This window comes from Zingiber officinale, chromosome 5B, assembly GCF_018446385.1.
Source record: "Zingiber officinale cultivar Zhangliang chromosome 5B, Zo_v1.1, whole genome shotgun sequence".
NCBI classification, from domain to species: Eukaryota; Viridiplantae; Streptophyta; class Magnoliopsida; order Zingiberales; family Zingiberaceae; genus Zingiber; species Zingiber officinale.
In genome coordinates, this window is record NC_055995.1 from 36,466,583 (window position 1) to 36,487,105 (window position 20,523).

The following is a 20,523-nucleotide window of genomic DNA, read 5'->3' on the forward strand; positions in this document are numbered from 1 at the left end:
AAAAAAACAAGAAACTCAATATATTATTTTAAAATTAAGGATGAGGATATATTTATGATTAAGGGAAAATTAGAAACTTATAGACACTTGTTTCATGAAATTCTGACATCTGTAGATCTATATTTTAAGTTTTAAACACATATTCAAACATGCCTTAAATGCTAACATACTTAATTAATACTAAACTATCTATGTTTCACTAAATATGGACCTAACAATCTCGGAATTTCATGAAATAAGTTTCTACGGGTTCCTAATTTTCTCATGATCTTAAAAATATCTTCATCCATAATTTTAACATATTATATTCAGTGCGGTAAATTTTTTATTATGAATTAGGTCATATTCATGTTAAAAAATCACCACACTCAATATATTAGGTTAAAATTTAGATTTAGGATATTTTTAAGATCATGAGAAAATTACGAACTCATAGAAACTTGTTTCATGAAATTCCGAGATCGTTAGGTCCATATTAGGCCTTCCAAATAATTTTTCTTTTCTTTTTTATTTTTCTTAAATTTCGGACGAATCCTGGATTCGTCTCAGATTTAAGAAAAATAAAAAATAAAAGGAAAATCATTCGAAAGGCCTAAATATGGACCTAACGATCTCGGAATTTCATGAAACAAGTTTTTTTGGGTTCCTAATTTTCTCATGATCTTAAAAATATCCTCATCCATAATTTTTGTAAAATACCATAAATTTAATAATAAAAATTATTTGACGAAAAATCATATTGGATTTTTCTAGAATTTTTAGAAATTTTTCGGGAATTAAACGGGGGTCGTATGACCCGGTTTGAGGGGATGAATTCGGGGTACAGAGAGAGCATGTTTGGGATACCCAAAATAAGTTGGGAGTTGATTGAGGAATTAACTTAGCCTTTAATTAAACTAACCTAAGTTTTAAATAACCTAGGTTTATAATTCCTTCCCCATTCTTTCTCCCGAACTCCCCTTTCACCCGATCCTTTCCTTCCCCGACTCCTCTCCCTCGCGATCTCGGGTCATCGCCGGTCGCCGAGCATCAACGCCGATCGTCGGCGACGGTCTTCTCCAGGGGCTTCAGCCGATCCTTTTAGGGCGATGGCACTGCGATTCCTTTTCCTCTCCCTCTCCTCCCTCTCGATGCGTGGAGTGGTTTCTCCTCTTCCTCTCTCGCCTGCGGACGACCCGACGCCGACGGCTTCCCCAGCGATCTCGGCTTCGTCGTGTCACCAGGGGGAAAGCGTCACTCGATCTTGATGGCTCCGACCATCTCCGACGCTGCGATCTCCTCTTTGGCTGTGCTGGCACACGAGGCAAGGGCTCGGCGACTAGGGCATTGCGGGGAAGTTACTCCGTGTCATTCACAGGCGTCCGATCGCCTCTGAATCTTCTTCTCGATCGGTTCACTGGAGTGCATTCCGGATCTTCACTAGCTGAAGAGGATCGCACTACATTACTTGGAGGCGACAAATTGAGGTAATGTAGTGTCGGGGATCATTGTGGATTCAAGAATCTGGGTTTATAGGGTTCCAACTGTGATGTTTCTCTTGTTTTGGATTGGAGGTAAGCATCGGATCAAAGTATGGTGGAGGTCCCTATTGTCGATCACCACCCTCTCCAATTCTTGAAGTGTGGAGGCCACGGGTGAAGATGGAGGGTTTGTTGAGGTAAGGTTTGATATGTTTATTAATGGTTTAGCTATTCTTTGCTGTACAAAATCTAGTTTTGGATTGTTTTGGAAGGATAGGTGTGTATGCGCCCTTGTAGCATGGACAGGGAATCATGGTGGTGAGCTGCTGTATTGCTACTAAAAATCTCACGGTAGGTGACTCCAGTGAGGTATTGCTACTATTTTCATTAGTATATGCTAGGTTAGGTGGTCTAATGGGTGGTAGGGTTTTGTTATTCTTGCTTAGATTGATTAGTGAGAATTAAAGGATCAATTAAGATGTGGATTGATAAGGATTTGTATCCTATTATGTTGGAGGTTTCATGATTTGTGGTTGTTTGGATAAATTGTTAGAGGTGAATCATGAGGGTGATTATGCATGTTTGAATAATGATGTATAGTAGATAATACTGGGATGTTGGAGTTTATGATCGGTTATGAATTTGGGATTCATTTGTGGATGGAGTTAAGTCTAGTTAGAGTAATTTGGGTGAGAATTTAAAGATGGATTAGTGTTGGAGCTTGTGATTGATTGTAGTTTGATGATTTGGTTGATAGGTTGATGTGGACTTATGATGGAGATTTGATTTATATGATAAGTTGTTATGAATTGAGATTATTATGTGGTGGATTGGTAATTTAGAGGTGGATATGTGAGTTGGATTCAAGATGTGATGATTGATGCGTTTTGGATTGGTTGATAAATTGTGGATTATGTTTGGATCTAGAAGGAGTTGGATTAGGGATTGTTTGGAGGATCACTTAGAGATCAGATTTAGTTGGAGTGATCCTAATTGGGTTAGGACTTTTATTTAGCTATTTGATCATATGAATTTGGCAAAATGAGATATATGTATTGATTTATGCAGGACTTTGATATGAGACGTTCATCACGATGTGGTGGGTCTGTTGATACGAGATATCTTAAGGCGGGTATTTCTTCCTTTACCTCTATGTAGATTTTCTTGTACTTAGTGCATGGTTGTTATCCGATGGATTAGACTGCTTTACCTTATATCATATCTGTTTGTTGACTTCCTGCTAGAGACTTAGGCTTGATCTTTGAGGTGTTCCATTTAATTCATATACAGTCTCAACTCTTGATATCTACTCTATGGTGATTACACGTGTAGAGTGTGTCCTGTAGGGATTGTCGGGTGGTTGGTATTATCATGCTGATTGGGTATATGATGTGGACTGTACATAGGTGGGTATGTGTAGAGGAGTCATCTGGTTAACCGTGCATTTACATGCGGTGTGTATATCCGTATTTGTTATGTACTTTTGGAGGAGTGTGTTGATTGCACGTCTGTGGTTTATACACGTGTCCGATGTGTTTTTATTGGAGGATACATGTTGATTGTATATGTGGGGTTGTCCATGTGTGTCTGATATGTTCATTGGGGATTATTGGTTGATTATACATGTGTAGTTGTATACATATGTTTGGTGGGATATGTGGAGGTATCATGACGATTATACTCATGTTGGAGGTATTTATGAGGTTTGGGGTTGTTGCATGGATGATGATTATATATATATATATCATGTTCATCATTCATTGCATCTGATGACCATTGTCTCCCTTGTGGTGAGAGAGTCGTCAGTTGGTTTGGTTTAGCACCGCCCACTCGGCCACTCATGGGTAGTGGTAGTTGGAGCAATTGTTGTCTGTCGTGCCACCCGATCACGAGGTTTAGTGAGATCCGGCGTTGTGAGCGGTCAGGGACCCCGATGCTATGTAGTTAGATAGCTACTAGCGGACTGTCCGCCTCGACCACTATATAGTGGGCTGGAGGGTAGTACAGTAGCCACTCGGCCATACAGGGGTCGTGGTGTTCGGAGAGGTGGCGGGGTGACCGTGGAGCACGACACGTAGTTATTATTCTGCGTTTGACGCGCGGCATCTGCGTTTGCATCGCCAGTAGATACTACGTATGATTGTCGTTATTGCACTCGATCGAGATATGGTTGTTGCATTTGGTTGCCACATATATGCCATTTATTTTACATGTATACGCAATGCTTATATCGCACAGTGTCACGGGTATATCCGCTGCAGATCCGGTGAGTTCTTGATCGATCATGTACCGGGTCGATTCAGTTGGGTATGTATCTGTCATTATGTTAGTTGTGGTTTGTACAGTTTATATGTCAGGTTATTATGTCAGATATGTTTAGGTGCATTGATTATGATAGGATGATCATGTTCTTTATTCCCTACTGAGACTGTATACTTTTGATCTCCATGTTTTGTTTATGGACCATGCACTATCTTTTCTGTTACCCGCTGAGTTACCTATACTCACCACCGCATGTATATCTTTATGTTTTCAGGTAGATGGTTGGAGTGTCGCTCGGAGTATCCTGTCTGCCGGGTCCTACGTCACATCCGAAGATCGTGCTTGTTTTCTTTTGTATGTTCTTTTCTTATTTTGGCATTGTATTTGTGTTTAGCCATGTGGCTATCTTATTCGTTTGGTGTTGTATTTGTGTTTAAGCCGTGCCGGCATGCATTGTATTTATTTGGTTTGTGTGGGCTTTCCTTTGTTTTCCGCTGTGTTTTTAACTGCGTGGTTGTGATTGTTTCATTCCAGCCGAGTGGGCTGTTATTATCACTGCGTGGTTGTGTATATAAATATTCCAGCCGCATGTGGCTGATGTATATTTTGTTTGTAGTGATGCTTCATATTGTCACCGGTACAGGGGAGATGTTGTCGGATTTTTGTCTGGCTGGGACTCCTTTGGGGGCGTGACAATTTTAATCTCATATATTTAGTGTGGTGATTTTTTAACCCGAATTTGACCTAATTAAGGTAAAAAAAACACTAAACTCAATATATTATTTTAAAATTAAGGATGAGGATATATTTATGATTAAGGGGAAATTAGAAACTTATAGACTCTTGTTTCATGAAATTCTGACATTTGTAGATCTATATTTTAAGTTTTAAACACATATTCAAACATGCCTTAAACGCTAACATACTTAATTAATACTAAACTATCTATGTTTCACTAAATATGGACCTAACGATCTCAGAATTTCATGAAATAAGTTTCTACGGATTCCTAATTTTCTCATGATCTTAAAAATATCTTCATCCATAATTTTAACATATTATATTCAGTGCGGTAAATTTTTTATTATGAATTAGGTCATATTCATATTAAAAAATCACCACACTCAATATATTAGGTTAAAATTTAGATTTAGGATATTTTTAAGATCATGAGAAAATTACGAACCCATAGAAACTTATTTCATGAAATTCCGAGATCGTTAGGTCCATATTTAGGCCTTCCAAATAATTTTTCTTTTCTTTTTTATTTTTCTTAAATTTGGGACGAATCCTGGATTCATCCCTAAATCTGGGACGAATCCAGAAATTCATCCCAAAATTTAGGATGAATTCCTGGATTCGTCCCAGATTTAAGAAAAATAAAAAATAAAAGGAAAATCATTCGGAAGGCCTAAATATGGGCCTAACGATCTCCGAATTTCATGAAACAAGTTTCTTTGAGTTCCTAATTTTCTCATGATCTTAAAAATATCCTCATCCATAATTTTAGTCTCATATATTTAGTGTGGTGATTTTTTAACTCGAATTTGACCTAATTAAGGTAAAAAAAACACGAAACTCAATATATTATTTTAAAATTAAGGATGAGGATATATTTATGATTAAGGGGAAATTAGAAACTTATAGACTCTTGTTTCATGAAATTCTGACATCTGTAGATCTATATTTTAAGTTTTAAACACATTTTCAAATATGCCTTAAACGCTAACATACTTAATTAATACTAAACTATCTATGTTTCACTAAATATGGACCTAACGATCTCGGAATTTTATGAAATAAGTTTCTACGGGTTCCTAATTTTCTCATGATCTTAAAAATATATTCATCTATAATTTTAACATATTATATTCAGTGCGGTAAATTTTTTATTACGAATTAGGTCATATTCATGTTAAAAAATCACCACACTCAATATATTAGGTTAAAATTTAGATTTAGGATATTTTTAAGATCATGAGAAAATTACGAACCATAAAAATTTGTTTCATGAAATTCCGAGATCGTTAGGTCCATATTTAGGCCTTCCAAATAATTTTTCTTTTCTTTTTTATTTTTCTTAAATTTGGGGCGAATCCTGGATTCGTCCCAAACTTAAGAAAAATAAAAAATAAAAGAAAATTTATTTGGAAGGCCTAAATATGGACCGAACGATCTCGGAATTCCATGAAATAAGTTTCTATGGATTTCTAATTTTCTCATGATCTTAGAAATATATTCATCCATAATTTTAACATACTATATAAAAGCGGTGAATTTTTTATTATGAATTAGGTCAAATTCGGGTTAAAAAATCACCCTACTAAATATATGAGGTTAAAATTATGGATGAGAATATTTTTAAGATCATGAGAAAATTAGAAACCCTTAGAAACTTGTTTCATAAAATTCTGAGATCGTTACATCCATATTTAGGCCTTCCAAATGATTTGTCTTTTATTTTTTATTTTTCTTAAATTTGGGTCGAATTCCTGATTCGTCCCAAAATCTGGGACGAATCCTGGATTAGTCCCAAAATCTGGGACGAATCCTGGATTCGTTCCAAAATCTGGGATGAATTCTGGATTCGTCCCAGATTTTGGCCCTTTTTTTCGTTTTTTTTCTTAAAATAAATTTCGATTCTGGAACGAATCCTGGATTCGTCCCAGAATCTGGGACGAATCCTAGATTCGTTCCAGAATTTGGGACGAATCTAGGATTCATCCCAGATTTTGGGACGAATTTTGCAACGAAAATAATATTCGTTGGGAATTTGCGACGAAAATATTTTGTTGCAGATTTCGTTTCTAATTTGGATCAAATTTTGTTTTTGTCACCAAAATTGTTACGATTTTGGAACGAAAATTTTTCGTCCCAAACTTTCGTCCCTAAATTATTGTTTTTTTGTAGTGGTGTCAAAATAATAGAAGAACCGACAATGGAGGAATTGAGATATATATTTTATTAACATTGTGTATATATATACCTATTATAAACTAAATCTAGAGTTGAGGTCATAATCTTCTTCTTCTTCTTCTTCTTGTGGAATTTAATTCACACAAATAAATAAATAATGAAAAAAATCAATATATAATTAATAGATAAAGAATGGGAAAATGTTAATATAAGATACTTTCTAATACTCCCTCTTGAGTTGAAGAGTAGAAACTTGTGCAAATTCACAAAGTGATCATTTCCGAGCTTGAAGGCACAAAAGAAGGTTCGATCATTCTATCTTTTATTTTTCTTGTATTATATGATAGTCTATGTCAATGTGTTTCGTATGTGAAAGACCAGATTTGTCAAAATATGCAAAATTGCTTGATTGCCGCAAAACAATGGTATAGGAGTCGTCTAAGGGTCTTTAAGTTATCTAGTAAATAACACAACCAAGTTAGCTCCAAAAATGTACTAGTCATGGCTTGATATTTAGCCTCAGCTAATGATCTAGAGACGTTAACTTGCTTCATGGATTTCCATGATATGAGAGAATTTCTAAGGAAAATGTAATATCCTATAACTGATCTTGTGGCACAACAACCTCCGATCTGAATCACAAAATGCTTTCTAAAGTAAACTATTATCCGAAGAATTAATAATTCCTAATCAAGAGTACCGTTGATGTATGTAAGGTTTCAAATGGTAGCACATTCTAGTTACTATATTAGCAATTCTCCACTAGTGGAACTGAGTTTCAAATTTTGCTCCATTGGGAAATTGTCGTGGCATCCACCTAGGAGTCTTTAATCTTGCAAAATGTCCAATGTGTACTTTCTTTGTGATATAAAAATATATTTTTTTCAGAGAGGGATAATTCAATACCCAAAAAGGTAATTCAAGTTTCCAAGATCTTTGATACAAAAGCACTTAAGAAGGAATCCTTTGAAACATTCCATTTCATATAAATTATTTCTTGTGAGAAGTATGTCTCAACATATATGAGAATTGCTGTTAAAAAAAATATACCTTCAGTCGGGATGAAAAGCAAAAGATCAGCCTTTGATTGTTGATAACTAGCCTTTAGAATAGTATTTGAAAATGTTATACATGGAGAACCATTTTATAGATGTTTGTTTAAATTTATAAAGAGACTTGTTGAGTCTAATATAGTATTCTCTCCTTGTCAATGAAGACCAAGTGGAGGTTTCATATAGACAAATTCATGTAAATCTCCATGGAGGAAAGCATGTTGAACATCCAATTGGTGGATATATCAACTGGAGCAACAGCAATAGTAAGGAGACATTGAAGTGTTGTAAGTTTGGTTGGAGAAAATATTTCTTGATAGTCACCACCTTTAACATGATTGTATCCCTTAGCAACAAAATGAGTCATGTAGTGCTCAATGGTGTCATCAGACCTATATTTGATTTTGTAAACCCATTTGCCACCAATCGATTTATGGTTGATGGGTAGAGGGACGAAGCTCCATGTGTTGTTGAGTTGTAATGCTTCAAATTTTGTATTCATAACTTGTCGCCAATGTGGATCAAGGATAGCTATGTCTTATTTTCTGGGTTGGTGTGATTTGTGATAGCAACTAGAAAAGTAGAATGGGATGGTGAAAAATGGGAATAGGGCAAAAATGGGAAAGTCGATATCGAGTACTTATTATAGAACTTGGTGCTGAGATAGACTAATCAGCTTAACATAACATTGAGAAGTCTTTATGGCACACTAGAGGTTGCTTGGGTCGTGTTTACTGTCTTAGAGGTGAAATGGCAGTAGTGGTAAGTTTAAAAGGAGTGTTTGATGTTTTTGAAAGTTGTAGTATAATTTTGGCTTCTCATGTGAACGTGGAAGGTTGAGTGGCGCTAGAGGGAAGAATATATGTATAATTTCTGTATGTGTGGAAGAGATGGGTCATGTGTATTAGTTATTTTTGTTTGCTCAAGTTGGTGAGAATGAATTCTAGAAGGAAATAGTGATGTGATAGGTCATGTTTCTGTTGGATTTTTCCGGGCTACAAAAATCGCTTTTTGCATTGTGGAAACCCCGAAATCTCCGTCACCGGATCCGTGCGAAGAATAAAATTTCGTAAAACTTCGAATATGAGTTTTCTAACCTAGATCTACACTAGATCTACAAGGAGAAGAGTTTACCCTTGATGCGAAGCCCTTCGCGTAATCCCGCTCGTCCAAAGTTTGCCGGATCTCGAAAGTATCAAAGTAGATACTTCTCTATGTGTATCCACACGAATAAATAATTGAGAAAACAACTAAAAGGTGTGCTAGCACCCTTAGAAGTTTCGGCCAAAGAGGTGGAGGAGAGGGAGAAGAAGATGAGAGGAGGAAGAAGATGAAATCAATTAGCACACAAAATGCACTCAATTTCATCTTTAAGTGGCCGGCCACTTCAAGGCTTGTAACCCCCATGGAATATCAAGAGTCAAGTCTCTTGATCTCCTCCATGAGGTGGCATTTGGTCAAGTCAAACTTGACCAAATGAAGAAGCCTTGATGATGTGGCATTGGTCAAGTCAAAACTTGACTCTTCATCTTTCTACTTAAGTCAAGTCAAACTTGACCACTTCTCTCCCTTGGTTGATCTAATCTAACCATTGGTTCAAGTCAATTTTAATTTAATGAATCTCTATTCATTGAATTAAATTAATTAAATGAGTCTAAGTCCAAATTAGACTCACTTAACACATGAACCAAATTGAGTCCAACTCAATTAGCTCAATTTGGATTACTCTTAATCCAATTTGGTTCATCACATGGACCTAATCATTTAGGTTCATCAAATGAACATAATCTTCATCTAATTGCCCTTTGTGTGTGACCCTATAGGTTCTTATAACGTTGGCAATGCTCCTAAACTCATTTAGAAGCATAAGTAATGAGCGGTATCTAGCAACACATTATTACTACCCAAGTTATAAGAATGTTGAGATCCAACATCACCTTGTGATTACTAATTGTGACTCCTCACAATATATGACAAGTGTCCTTCTATCCTTGACATCTAGATTGATCAATGTGAGGCATAGACCGTGTCATCCTCTAATCAATCTAAATCTTGAACTTCAAGTATACTCACTCAATCAAATGAGCTCAACATCTCATATTGACTCATTTGGGCATGGCCATGCACTTAGTGGTCTCACTCTATCAAGAATATCGATGTCTCTCCCGTCATATAGGAGGGATAGATCTCATCTACATCACTCACATCCCTCCGCATAATTTGTTACATACCCAGTAATCGCCTTTATAGTCCACCCAGTTACGGGTGACGTTTGACGAAGTCAAAGTACGTAACTCCTTATGTAGGGAACCGTGGTGACTTCAGGTCCAAGGACTAGTAGTCATACTAATAGCCACATGAGAAAGTATATGACACTCATATAACGAGCCATGATACTTTCTCATGACGGGTCATTCAGTATACATTCTCCAATGCATACCCATGTGTCAACTTGATATCTCTATATCCATGACTTGTGAGATCAAGTCATCGAGTTGACCTACATGCTAGTCTCGTCGTATTAACATTGTCCCTGAATGTTAATACTCGACTAGGAATGATTAAGAGTAGTGTTCCCTATATCATCTCACTATTGATTCAACCAATCGATTGATATAGGTAAGAATCTTCTACTCAAGGACGCTATTATACTTAGTTATTTGTCACCAATACAACTAAGTATAATAACAAAAAAAACAAATGCATTTATTTATATACAAGAATATGATATAACGAGTCCATATAATAATTATCAAATGATTGGCTCTAGGACTTTAACTAACAGTTTCTATGATTTTTGAGAGGAAATTGGATATGACAAATTCAAAATTTGATGGGGTTGAAATGGATGCATGAAAAAGGGGAAGTGGTTTCATTGAACTTCACATCACAACTGATGAAAAATTTCTCAGTTTTCATATCATATAGTTTGTATCCTCTTTGTCTAGTCAAATGTCCAACAAAGATACTACATTTGGAACAAGATTTGAATTTCTAAATTGGGTGTACAATAGTTGCATAGCATAAACACCAAAAATCTTCAGGTGAGCAAGTGAGGATGGACAATTGTATAGAATTTTAAAAAGTATTTTATTTGAAAGCAATAGTGATAGTAATTGATTAATGAGATAAACAATAGTTAAAACATGCTGACACCATAAATGCAAAGGTAAATGAGATTGACAAAGTAATACTTGTGCTATAATGAGATATGATGATGCTTCCTTTCAACAATTTTATTTTGCTATGGAGTGTAAAAATAAGTGCGTTGATATTCAATGTCATGAAATCTTAAAAAACTCAGAGATAAAAAATTCAAAATAATTATCTACTCTGACTGCTTTGACATAGGCCTGAAATTAAGTAGGAGCAAAATTAATGAAGGATTTCAAAATGTTTTGGATTTCATACTTGTATTGCATAAGGAACCATGTGCATCTTGTAAAGTCATCTACAATGGTAGGAAGAATCAGTGTGTGGGTACTTTGTGAGGACCCCAGATATCACAATGTAATAAATTAAACGAAGCACAAGTTGATAGAGAGCTTAATGGAACTAGAAGTCTTGTTTGTTTTCCATAAGACAAATAGTACAATTATTGTCATAAGAAATATTATTTGAAGATAATAATGAAGAAGTTAATTTAAAGTGAAATGGTCACAGGATGCATAAGCTATGGACTGGAATGGTGTGAAAATTGATGACAGGTTGGAATTCTTTGCAACAGAAGCATGCAATACAGACCACCATGTTGTTTACCCGAGCTAAAATCATCTTCTCCATATCCAAGTCTTATAGAAGACAAAAGGTGGGGGAAAATGACACAACAATTTAAGGCGCCGACAATTTTGCTCATAGAAATCAAATTTAAGTGAAAACTAGGAACACAAAATATTATCTAAGGTAATATTAGAATTGAAAGGTAAAATGTCAGTTGAAGTGATCATTTCTGTTGTAGATCTAGTAATAAATTTGCAATGGATATCAATGTTGATTGTGTTTTTGTGAAAAGTGTGGAATCAAAAGTGATGTGATCATCTAAAATTCAAGGCTTAGTGAATATAGAATTAATCGAAGCATTTAGAAAAGGAGACAAGCCGATTGCACTTGCATGTGTTTGGATTCATCATTTATAAGACATGAGAAAACTATTGATGTTGTTCTATGGAAAATCCTCGCAAGACATTGATCAGGTTGGGAATTTAGTTTGTTTCGTCACTGTCCTGTGCATAATCTCTAGGTGTAGATTGTAGAAAATCTACTGTATTAGAAGTAATCCTTTGAAATCTTTGTTGTTGTTAATAATAATAATAATAATAATAATAATAATAATAATAATAATAAGTTGAAGTTTACATCTGACTTCATTAATTAGTAGCAAGAAACGCAATGGTAATGTTAGTCCATTGCGATACTTTCAGAATATCATTTTTGACATGGTTATATTCAACAAGGTTGGTGCGCGCCTTGGTAAATTATCTTTATACAGGTCTTGTTTTGCCGGCCACGTATGAATATACTACCTTAGCTTGCCCGAGTAGTTCTCAACCCTGTACATGATTAGCTTCAGGATGTATTACGATCGAGGAGGAGGAGGACTGCACTGCCTTGTGGAATATTCTTTGTCCGGGAGCGAGGATGGACAAGGGATCATAAATGCCTTTCCTATGGGCAAACATCTCCCATCTGTCACCGTAGTGGCCTCTCCACTCTTCCTGTGTTGTATAGTATGGCAAGTACTGCTTCATTTTGATTCCTTCCTTGTTGCAGAAATCTAGGATCTTTCTATTCTGTTTCAGCGCTTCCTCTAAGCTGCCATGAGATGGTGCTGAAGATAGCAAGGCCACCAAGTAGAAGATCTCCTCATCTGGTATCACTGCTGATGTTCGATTATCCCACCTGCACCCACCGTTAAAGATGAACAAAGATATACAATTCAGTTTGGATTTGCTAGCTAGCTAACTAGTAGATGATGACTTGATAATTAAGATATATAATTGCTTACTTTGATCGATTAAGTGGATATAGAAGAATGGGGCCTCTGCTACTACTGTCTCTTAGAATTTTGCCAAAGACTTCCCTTGCGAAGTCTTTGATTCTGGCTCTTGGTATGAAGAGGTTGAGCCATGGGTGTGGGACATCCCACAGCCCTTTGGACCTCAGCTTCACTTCGGACGCATGAACTCTATCTAAGAACTCCAAGTAGGAGACTTCCGATTGGAAAAGCGTGGACGGTAGGTACCTCAGCTTGGACAAATGTTGCTCCACTTGCTGTAATATTATCAATGAATTAATCAAAAACGACTAATGAGAATGTTATTCTTATATCATGCAAGCTAAGAAATTGATTGGGTGTGTGCATGCGTCTAATGATGTTATACCTGGTCCATGCTCTCAGCTTCATGTTGGTTGAAGTTTTTAGTCATCTCGAGACAAAAGAGAATCTTGCCATCGGAATCAAATTGGCTCGCTCGGACAGGATCCCTCGGGTTGAACGAAGATCTCCAATTGTTTATAAGTCCTGTCCTGTTGGTGATCACGAAGCCTTCTATGTAATCGAAGGTCTCCTTTGCCGATATCAGCATTTCCTGGTCCTCCGTAAAGCTAGTGAAGTCAGAGTACAACACTCTAATCCATCTCACCTGCGCCAGAGACATGCACGCGCTGAATTATATTACATACTGACTAATGATTCAGTAGCGTCAATATAATTGCACTAGTCCAGATCGTTTAGTACTACCATCTCTGGAGCCGGCTCCAGTGCAATCTGCGCTCTTGTGATGATTCCAAACTGGCCCAGCCCTCCCCTAGCAGCATGGAAGAGCTCACTATTCTCTTCCTCGGAGCAATTCATCACCTCTCCTTTGCCTGCATCCCAACATATATTATATATATATATAATTTGAGTTTAAATTTCAGAGTACGTGGAAATAGGTTATGTTAACCTGTGACGATCTCGAGTTGGTACACATTGCTGATCTGTGGGCCGTGCCGAAAAGCCTGTCCACTGATCCCGGCGTTGGACAGTGTTCCTCCAACGGTGAGGTGGAGGTAGTCGGTCCACGACTTGGGCGCCAGCCCATGCTTCAAACACTCCACCAGCACATTGATCCACAGCTCTCCTCCGGAGGCGTCCGCGTAAGGCTGCCCTCCATGTTGCTGATGCACCACCCGCGTCCCCCCACCGAGCGCCTCCATTCGCACCACTATTCCACCGTCAGTCTGCGCCTGGCCCTGAAGAGAGTGCCCGTGCCCGCGGGCCGCCACCGTGAGCTTCGATCTCGGCCCTAACTGGAACACGTGCTGCACGGTGGAGACAACATCGGAGACGGACGCCGGGTACAGGACTGCCGCCGGCAGTAGCTGGTATATATTCCCGAAGTCCTTTGCGGCCAGGGGCGCGTCGTCGAAGCTTAAATTGCCTTGGAGGTGGAGGAGCGGTCGGAGGGGGGAGGGTACCACTGGGTTGGAGACGTGCGTGGTGACGACGCTGCCAAGGGCCACGATGAGGAAGAGGTGAAGGAAGTAGCTATGCATGGCCATTAATTGGTGGTATATATGATTTATGTGGAGTTTGAAAGAAAAAGGAAGTTAGAGAGGCAGGGTAGACAGACAATATGCAGAAAGCGAGAGAGGGATCGGAGGGAATTTAAAGGCGGAGTCAAGAGCTAATGGATTTGTCAACTAGTGTTTGATGGATCTGGGGATTGTAAGAAGACGGGCTACTCTGGTGCCTGTCATAGGTTTCCTTCATATCGATCAGACATAATTTGATTCGTCGTCGTCTCAAGCTGTGTGTGTTACTTTACCAAGTGGATGTATGTATATAAAGGCGAGCAGCAAGCGAGGTGCGAGAGTTTAGCGACGTGGCAAAGCCTTCTCCCACGCAACTGTAACTGCAGTCAGCCAGCCTCCTTAGTGCTTGGGCCATCGCTTTGTGGTAGAAGCGCCAAACGTTCTAGAAGATATCGAGCGGACTCACTGGTCGTCGACACACATACGTTCCAACTCAAACACTGACTGTTAATGACGAACTGAGCTTGTTCTTGAATACTATCACATAAGAGTAGTTCAAGCATATAGCACGGCATGCAAGGAGTTGGATATTGTGGGGGAGGAAGGTGGATGAAGTTTATGCTTACTATATTCTGTTTTTTCTGTGGAAGGAGTCTCTTTATACAGAACTCTGAGACACGACAACGTCATTCTCAGAGTCATTTACAACCTTTGCTCGTTCGGATCAAAACGTCAACAGTCGGTTATCAATGATCGGTCATTCTTATTTGTGTAGTTACCAATTTGTTATTAACGCCACACCAATTCATATCTACACGTTAATATGTCCGTCAGAAGGTAAGAAAATTAATATCCAACTGGTAAAATATTGACTAATTTAGTTTGCTGTGACATTCGATGAGCTTAAGTTGTGGTGTTTAATGCAATCCGAATATGGATTTACACTTCCCCGAAGGCATGTCCGTACATATTTATAATATCCATAATTATGATTCGATTTAAATCATCTTTCATGCCATAAACTCTTGGTACAATCGTTACCTTAGTGGCCTCGGTAAGAAAGCTATATACTTTTTAAAAGGGAGTAAAATATAGGAGATATTTATTCTAACACAACGATGTGTTATTATTGTATAAGAAGTTAAATATAAAAGAGATAAAATAGAATTATCAGAATTAATTAGATTAAATCATCAAATCAAATTAAATTATCAGTCATCTCTTTTTATCTTTCCTCAACTTTTTGAGACAGAGATTCAATAAACGACGAATATTTTTTATTTTTTTCCCCTCAAGCCTCTTCTTCTTTCCTACCTATTTTAATTTTCTTGTTCTTCTCTATTTTCTTCCGCCGTCAACCCCTTTTTTCTCTTTCCTCTTCCTTAATCTTTGTGTTTCTCTTCCACAAAAAAAAAAAAGTTCCTTAACTATTCTGTCTGTGGTTTTTTCTTCACGGTCATCAACCACAAGGTAGAAGCTCTTTCTTGTGACGTCATCTAATAGCTGCCGCTAGACAAGTTAATTTTACTTTAGATGTCAAATACTCAACGATATCAAAGAGGCCAAAAGCAAAGTTCAGACTGATGTCAGATTTGTCACATCGTTGGTCATATTGGAAATATATGCCCTAAAAGACTTATTTAGTCTCGAGTAAAATGTAAAATTTATCTCGGAAATAGACATTTTGATATTCAATATATATCCTAGTCCATTTGACTCAAATTTTATTAGTGGTCCTACAGCCTCAAGACAACCATCTATTTCACAAGTATATCCTAAAATCCTCTCATCCGTGTCTACTTGTGGTAAAACCCCCGAGTTTTCATCTACTGATTGGTATATTTACACTGAAGTAACTTATCATGTCACATCAGATTATAATATCCTTATAGACGTAATGTCATATTATAACTCAGATACGGTTCAAGTAGGCGATGGTTCAGGTTTACAAATTGCAAATCTTGGAAACACATATGTTCATTTATCTAATCGAACTTTTCACATGCGCAATGATTTTCATGTTCCATCTATTACTAAAAATTTACTTTCTACACGTCAGTTTTGTCTTGATAACAATGCCATTTTTGAGTTTCACCATAATCATTATCTTATAAAAGATAGAGGAACAAATGCTATTGTGTTTTATAGGAGAATAAAAAATGACCTTTATTATTTTCAGAGTTCTTCAATCAAAGTTTTTGTTGGTGAACACACAAATAAATCAGCTTAACATGCTCGACTTGGTCATCCTTCCCTTCGTATTATTCAGTCAATCATCAATAGGTATGATTTACTTACTTCCATTACCTCCTCTCCATCTCATTTATGTAGGGCATGTATGGAATCTAAAAGTCATAAACTGTCTTTTTCTTCATCTGATCATGTTTCTAATTTTTCACTTGAAATAATCTATTCTGATGTTTAGGGCCCTGCACCTATTTTGTCTAATCAAGGGTTCCAATATTATATTACCTTCATTGATCATTATAGTAAATATAATTGGCTCTATCCTATGAGAAGAGAATCAGATTTATTTGATATATTCTATAATTTTCAAGTTGAACTATATTTTAATCGTAAAATACTCTCTTTTCATTCTGATTAGGGAGACGAATATCAAGCTCTCTATCGTCATTTTGTCCATTGTGGAATTGTTCATCGAGTTTCTTGTCCTCACACTCTAGAACAAAATGGCTCTGCTGAGAAAAAGCATAGACATATAGTTGAAACTGCCTTAGCTCTTCTTCATCATGCATCGGTTCCACGTAAATTTTGGGATGAAACTGTTAGCACTGCAGTATAACTCATAAATCGACTTCCTACTACATTGCTCAATCATAAGTGTCCTTTTGAAAAACTTTATAATCAAACCCCTGATTACACTTTCCTTCAAATTTTTGGTTGCACATGTTATACATGGTTACGCCCCTATTCTAAACACAAACTTGACTCTCGTTCACTACAATGTGTTTTTCTTGGTTATAGTAATTTGCATCATGGTTATCATTGCTTGCATATACCAACACGACGAATTTATATTTCACGACATGTTATTTTTGATGAGTCGCTATTCCCTTTTTCGGTAGCTTCTTCGATTTCTCCTCCAGATACAAGTGGCACCTTCTTAATGCCACCTAATATTGTCAAAAGTAATGGCATCCTAGGTCTTGCTCCAGAACTCTCTAATAACTCCCCTATACCATCAGAATCACCTCATGTTACTGCTCCAATCTTGGAAGCTTCGCCAGTCGAAGATAATATGCTCTCTAGTTCTGGATCCTCGAATAATGCAAGTCCATCATCTACATCACCATGTCACCCTACTTCCTCATCGCCATTAACAAGTGATTCAGATGATAATGCTCCTCGTCGAATGCTTCCCGTTAGTGACATTTATGAGCGTTGTCCACCAAATGTAACTCGATATCCCCTTCCACGAGCTCTAGTGGTCTCTTCAAAAATCTATTGAACCAACTTGTTTTACACAAGCAAGCAAGGATCCAAACTGGCGTAGTGCAATGACTACAAAATTTGATGGCTTCTTCAAAATAGAACATGGAGTCTAGTTCTGCGCACTCCCTCAATGAATATTGTGGGCTCTAAATGAGTATTCTGTCTTAAGTATCGAGCTGATGATTCTCTTGAATGGCACAAAGCTCGACTTGTAGCTAAATGATTTAGTCAACAATCAGGTATTAACTTTAATGGCACTTTTAGCCAATCATCAAAATTACATTTGTCATACTATTATTATCAATAGCTATTAGTTCTAATTGGCTTGTATGACAATTGGACATTTCAAATGCATTTCTCCATGATCATCTTGAGGAAACTGTATTTATAGAGCAACCACTTGAGTTAATTCATCCATAATTTCCATCTCATGTTTACCAACTTAAGAAATCTTTATATGGTTTTCGACAAGCTCCTCATGCATGGTTTCATCGACTATCTAATTGGTTACAAGCTCAAGAATTTTCTGGATCAAAGACTGACTCGTCTTTATTTAACAAATATAATGATGGATCTATGATATTTTTTCTTATATATGTGGACGACATTCTGATAACAGACAATGATCATGAGGGTATCACAACTTTATTAAGTTTTCTCAATCAAGAATGTCCTACTCGAGATTTGGGTATTGCTCATTTTTTCCTACTCGAGTTTATTCCACATAAGGATGACTATATTCTCTCTTAGAGAAAATACATTACTGGACTTCTTCAAAGAGCCAAAATGGATGGAGCACGTCCGGTCTCTACACCAATTGCTATAAACATGTCACGCCCCGGAGGAGTCCCTGTCCGAAGAAATTTCGGCAACATCTCCCCAGTACGGCGGGCAATCTGAAACTTTTTACAATGCCCTCTGGGCCACATATACCTCGGCCAACACGGCTGGAACAATAACAGATAATAAAACAATCACCCACACAGTTAATAATTTAACAAACTGTAACAGTGATAATATGACTCAAAAATAACCCTACTCAACTACACCCATAAAGCTCAAAACATATTCCTACTCCACTACACTCATAAAGCTCAAATCCGACGATAAGATCAACTTACCTCTTCTGCCGTCCAAGCAGACATGTAGTAAAACAAATTCAAATAAAAACTCATTGACAATATCCATATAAGATCCAAGTGTATCAAAATAGAATAAGTCTCAACATAGTCTAGTAAAGAACACCAAAAGACAAATAAACATCCTCGTGGACTGCAGAGGAATAGCGACGGGAACTCTCTGGACAACATCAACCTGAAAATAACAACGGAGGAGGGTGTAAGTCCAACACTCAGCGGGTAACAACTGATATGCATAATAAAGAAAATAAAAACTAGCACTAATCATGCGTACAGTCTCCTTATACAAGAAAAATAAATGCAATTGAGGAATACAGGAGAAAACTGTACTAACCAGGACCAAGGTATAAGGATAACAGGGTCGTCAGACCGAGAGTGTCATAATCCTGTAAGCATGTCAATCATATGCATCCATATAAATGCAGCAAGTAAATGCAGCAAACGCAAACAATAAATGCATCATGCATATGATGCAAATGTCATGGTCACCCCTAACGCAGTCAGCTATCTCACACTCAATGGTGAGACCAAGTGGGTAGGGCTGTGACAACCGTGCACTCTGCCATCACTGCCCCTGATGAGTGACCGAGTGGACGGGATGCTGTCGGAGTACATCTATCCTCCTACCCCAAATCATAAATGGGGGAGCTCAATGCACTCATCTCCCGGTACACAATAACGGGGAGGAATCTCTAACGGCTACCACGCTGCGTCACACTACCCATGAGCGGACCAATAGAGTCAAACAGAGTCCAACCGTCTGCCGGCTACCACGCTGCTACACTAAACCAGCGGAGCCAAACAGAGTAGAACTGTCTGCCGGCTACCACGCTGAGTCACCAGACCAACGGAGCTAAACAACAAAACTGTCACACACATGTCTGATCTACCACTAACCCATGAGTGGTGGTGTGTACTGATACATGTAACTGGCGATGTGCCCGACAATAATGGAGCAGACTATCGCACAGCATGAAATCATGCAAGATGATGCATGACACTAAACATGGCAATATCATGAACAACATAACAATAACCATATATATAAATACAAAATGTGTACCACAGGACAAGGAATCAAATCAAAGATACACAAATCAGATAGGATATCAAATAAATCCTAGGTCCTGAACATAATATATATCATGGTTGTGTCAGTACCCCTATAAGCATGTATGATCAGATATATATACTAACATGATGTGCATAAAATTAAACAAACAAGCATGTAATAGATCGGGTAGTGATCAACCGAAGCAAATGAGCAACATAATCATTGCTATATGTTAAAAACATTATTATGCATATCAAAAGACATAAGTCAAAGTACCCGCCTCCAATAGGAAAAGTCCAATCGGTCCAAATCCGACGTCGAGATACTCGTCTCGCGTCAAAGTCCTGTGTCAACCGATATACATACATTTATTTAGCTAAAATTCACATAAATAGCTAAATAAAACCTCTAACTCTAAATTAGGATAAACCCTAATCATACCATTAGATAAATTTTAAACCTAATCCATTTACTCATAACAACTTAGACTTAGATTTCTGTGCCATTCATTTCTTGTCCTTTCCTACAAATTGGTGCACGCTACAACAAAAGAAACAATTGCACTACACCTTACCTAAATTCTCACAGTACAGATGTTGATCCACAACTAGGGATAGTGCTGCCGGAAGGAATAGCTGCTGAAAACCCTGAAACACCACCAGCACAATGAA

The 20,523-nt window shown here is 37.5% G+C and overlaps 1 protein-coding gene and 1 long non-coding RNA gene across 3 annotated transcripts; one reads left to right on the forward strand and one right to left on the reverse strand.

Moving 5' to 3' along the window:
• Window positions 1-938: 938 nt before the first annotated feature.
• Window positions 939-2,590, forward strand: LOC121987348. 2 transcript variants are annotated; one of them, XR_006113516.1, is made up of 4 exons: window positions 939-1,466; window positions 1,554-1,657; window positions 1,738-1,811; window positions 2,529-2,583. It is a non-coding gene; the product is annotated as an uncharacterized LOC121987348 (long non-coding RNA). The 2 variants fall into 2 exon arrangements; XR_006113517.1 differs by having other exon boundaries at window positions 939-1,657; window positions 2,529-2,590.
• Window positions 2,591-12,061: 9,471 nt separating this feature from the next.
• Window positions 12,062-14,486, reverse strand: LOC121984355 (cytokinin dehydrogenase 9-like). The gene is made up of 5 exons (XM_042537245.1): window positions 13,636-14,486; window positions 13,431-13,558; window positions 13,072-13,332; window positions 12,696-12,961; window positions 12,062-12,589 (listed from the first exon to the last, which is right to left on the reverse strand). The coding sequence occupies exons 1-5, from the start codon at window positions 14,231-14,233 to the stop codon at window positions 12,235-12,237; spliced, it is 1,608 nt and encodes a 535-aa protein (XP_042393179.1). The 5' UTR covers window positions 14,234-14,486; the 3' UTR covers window positions 12,062-12,234.
• Window positions 14,487-20,523: the final 6,037 nt, after the last annotated feature.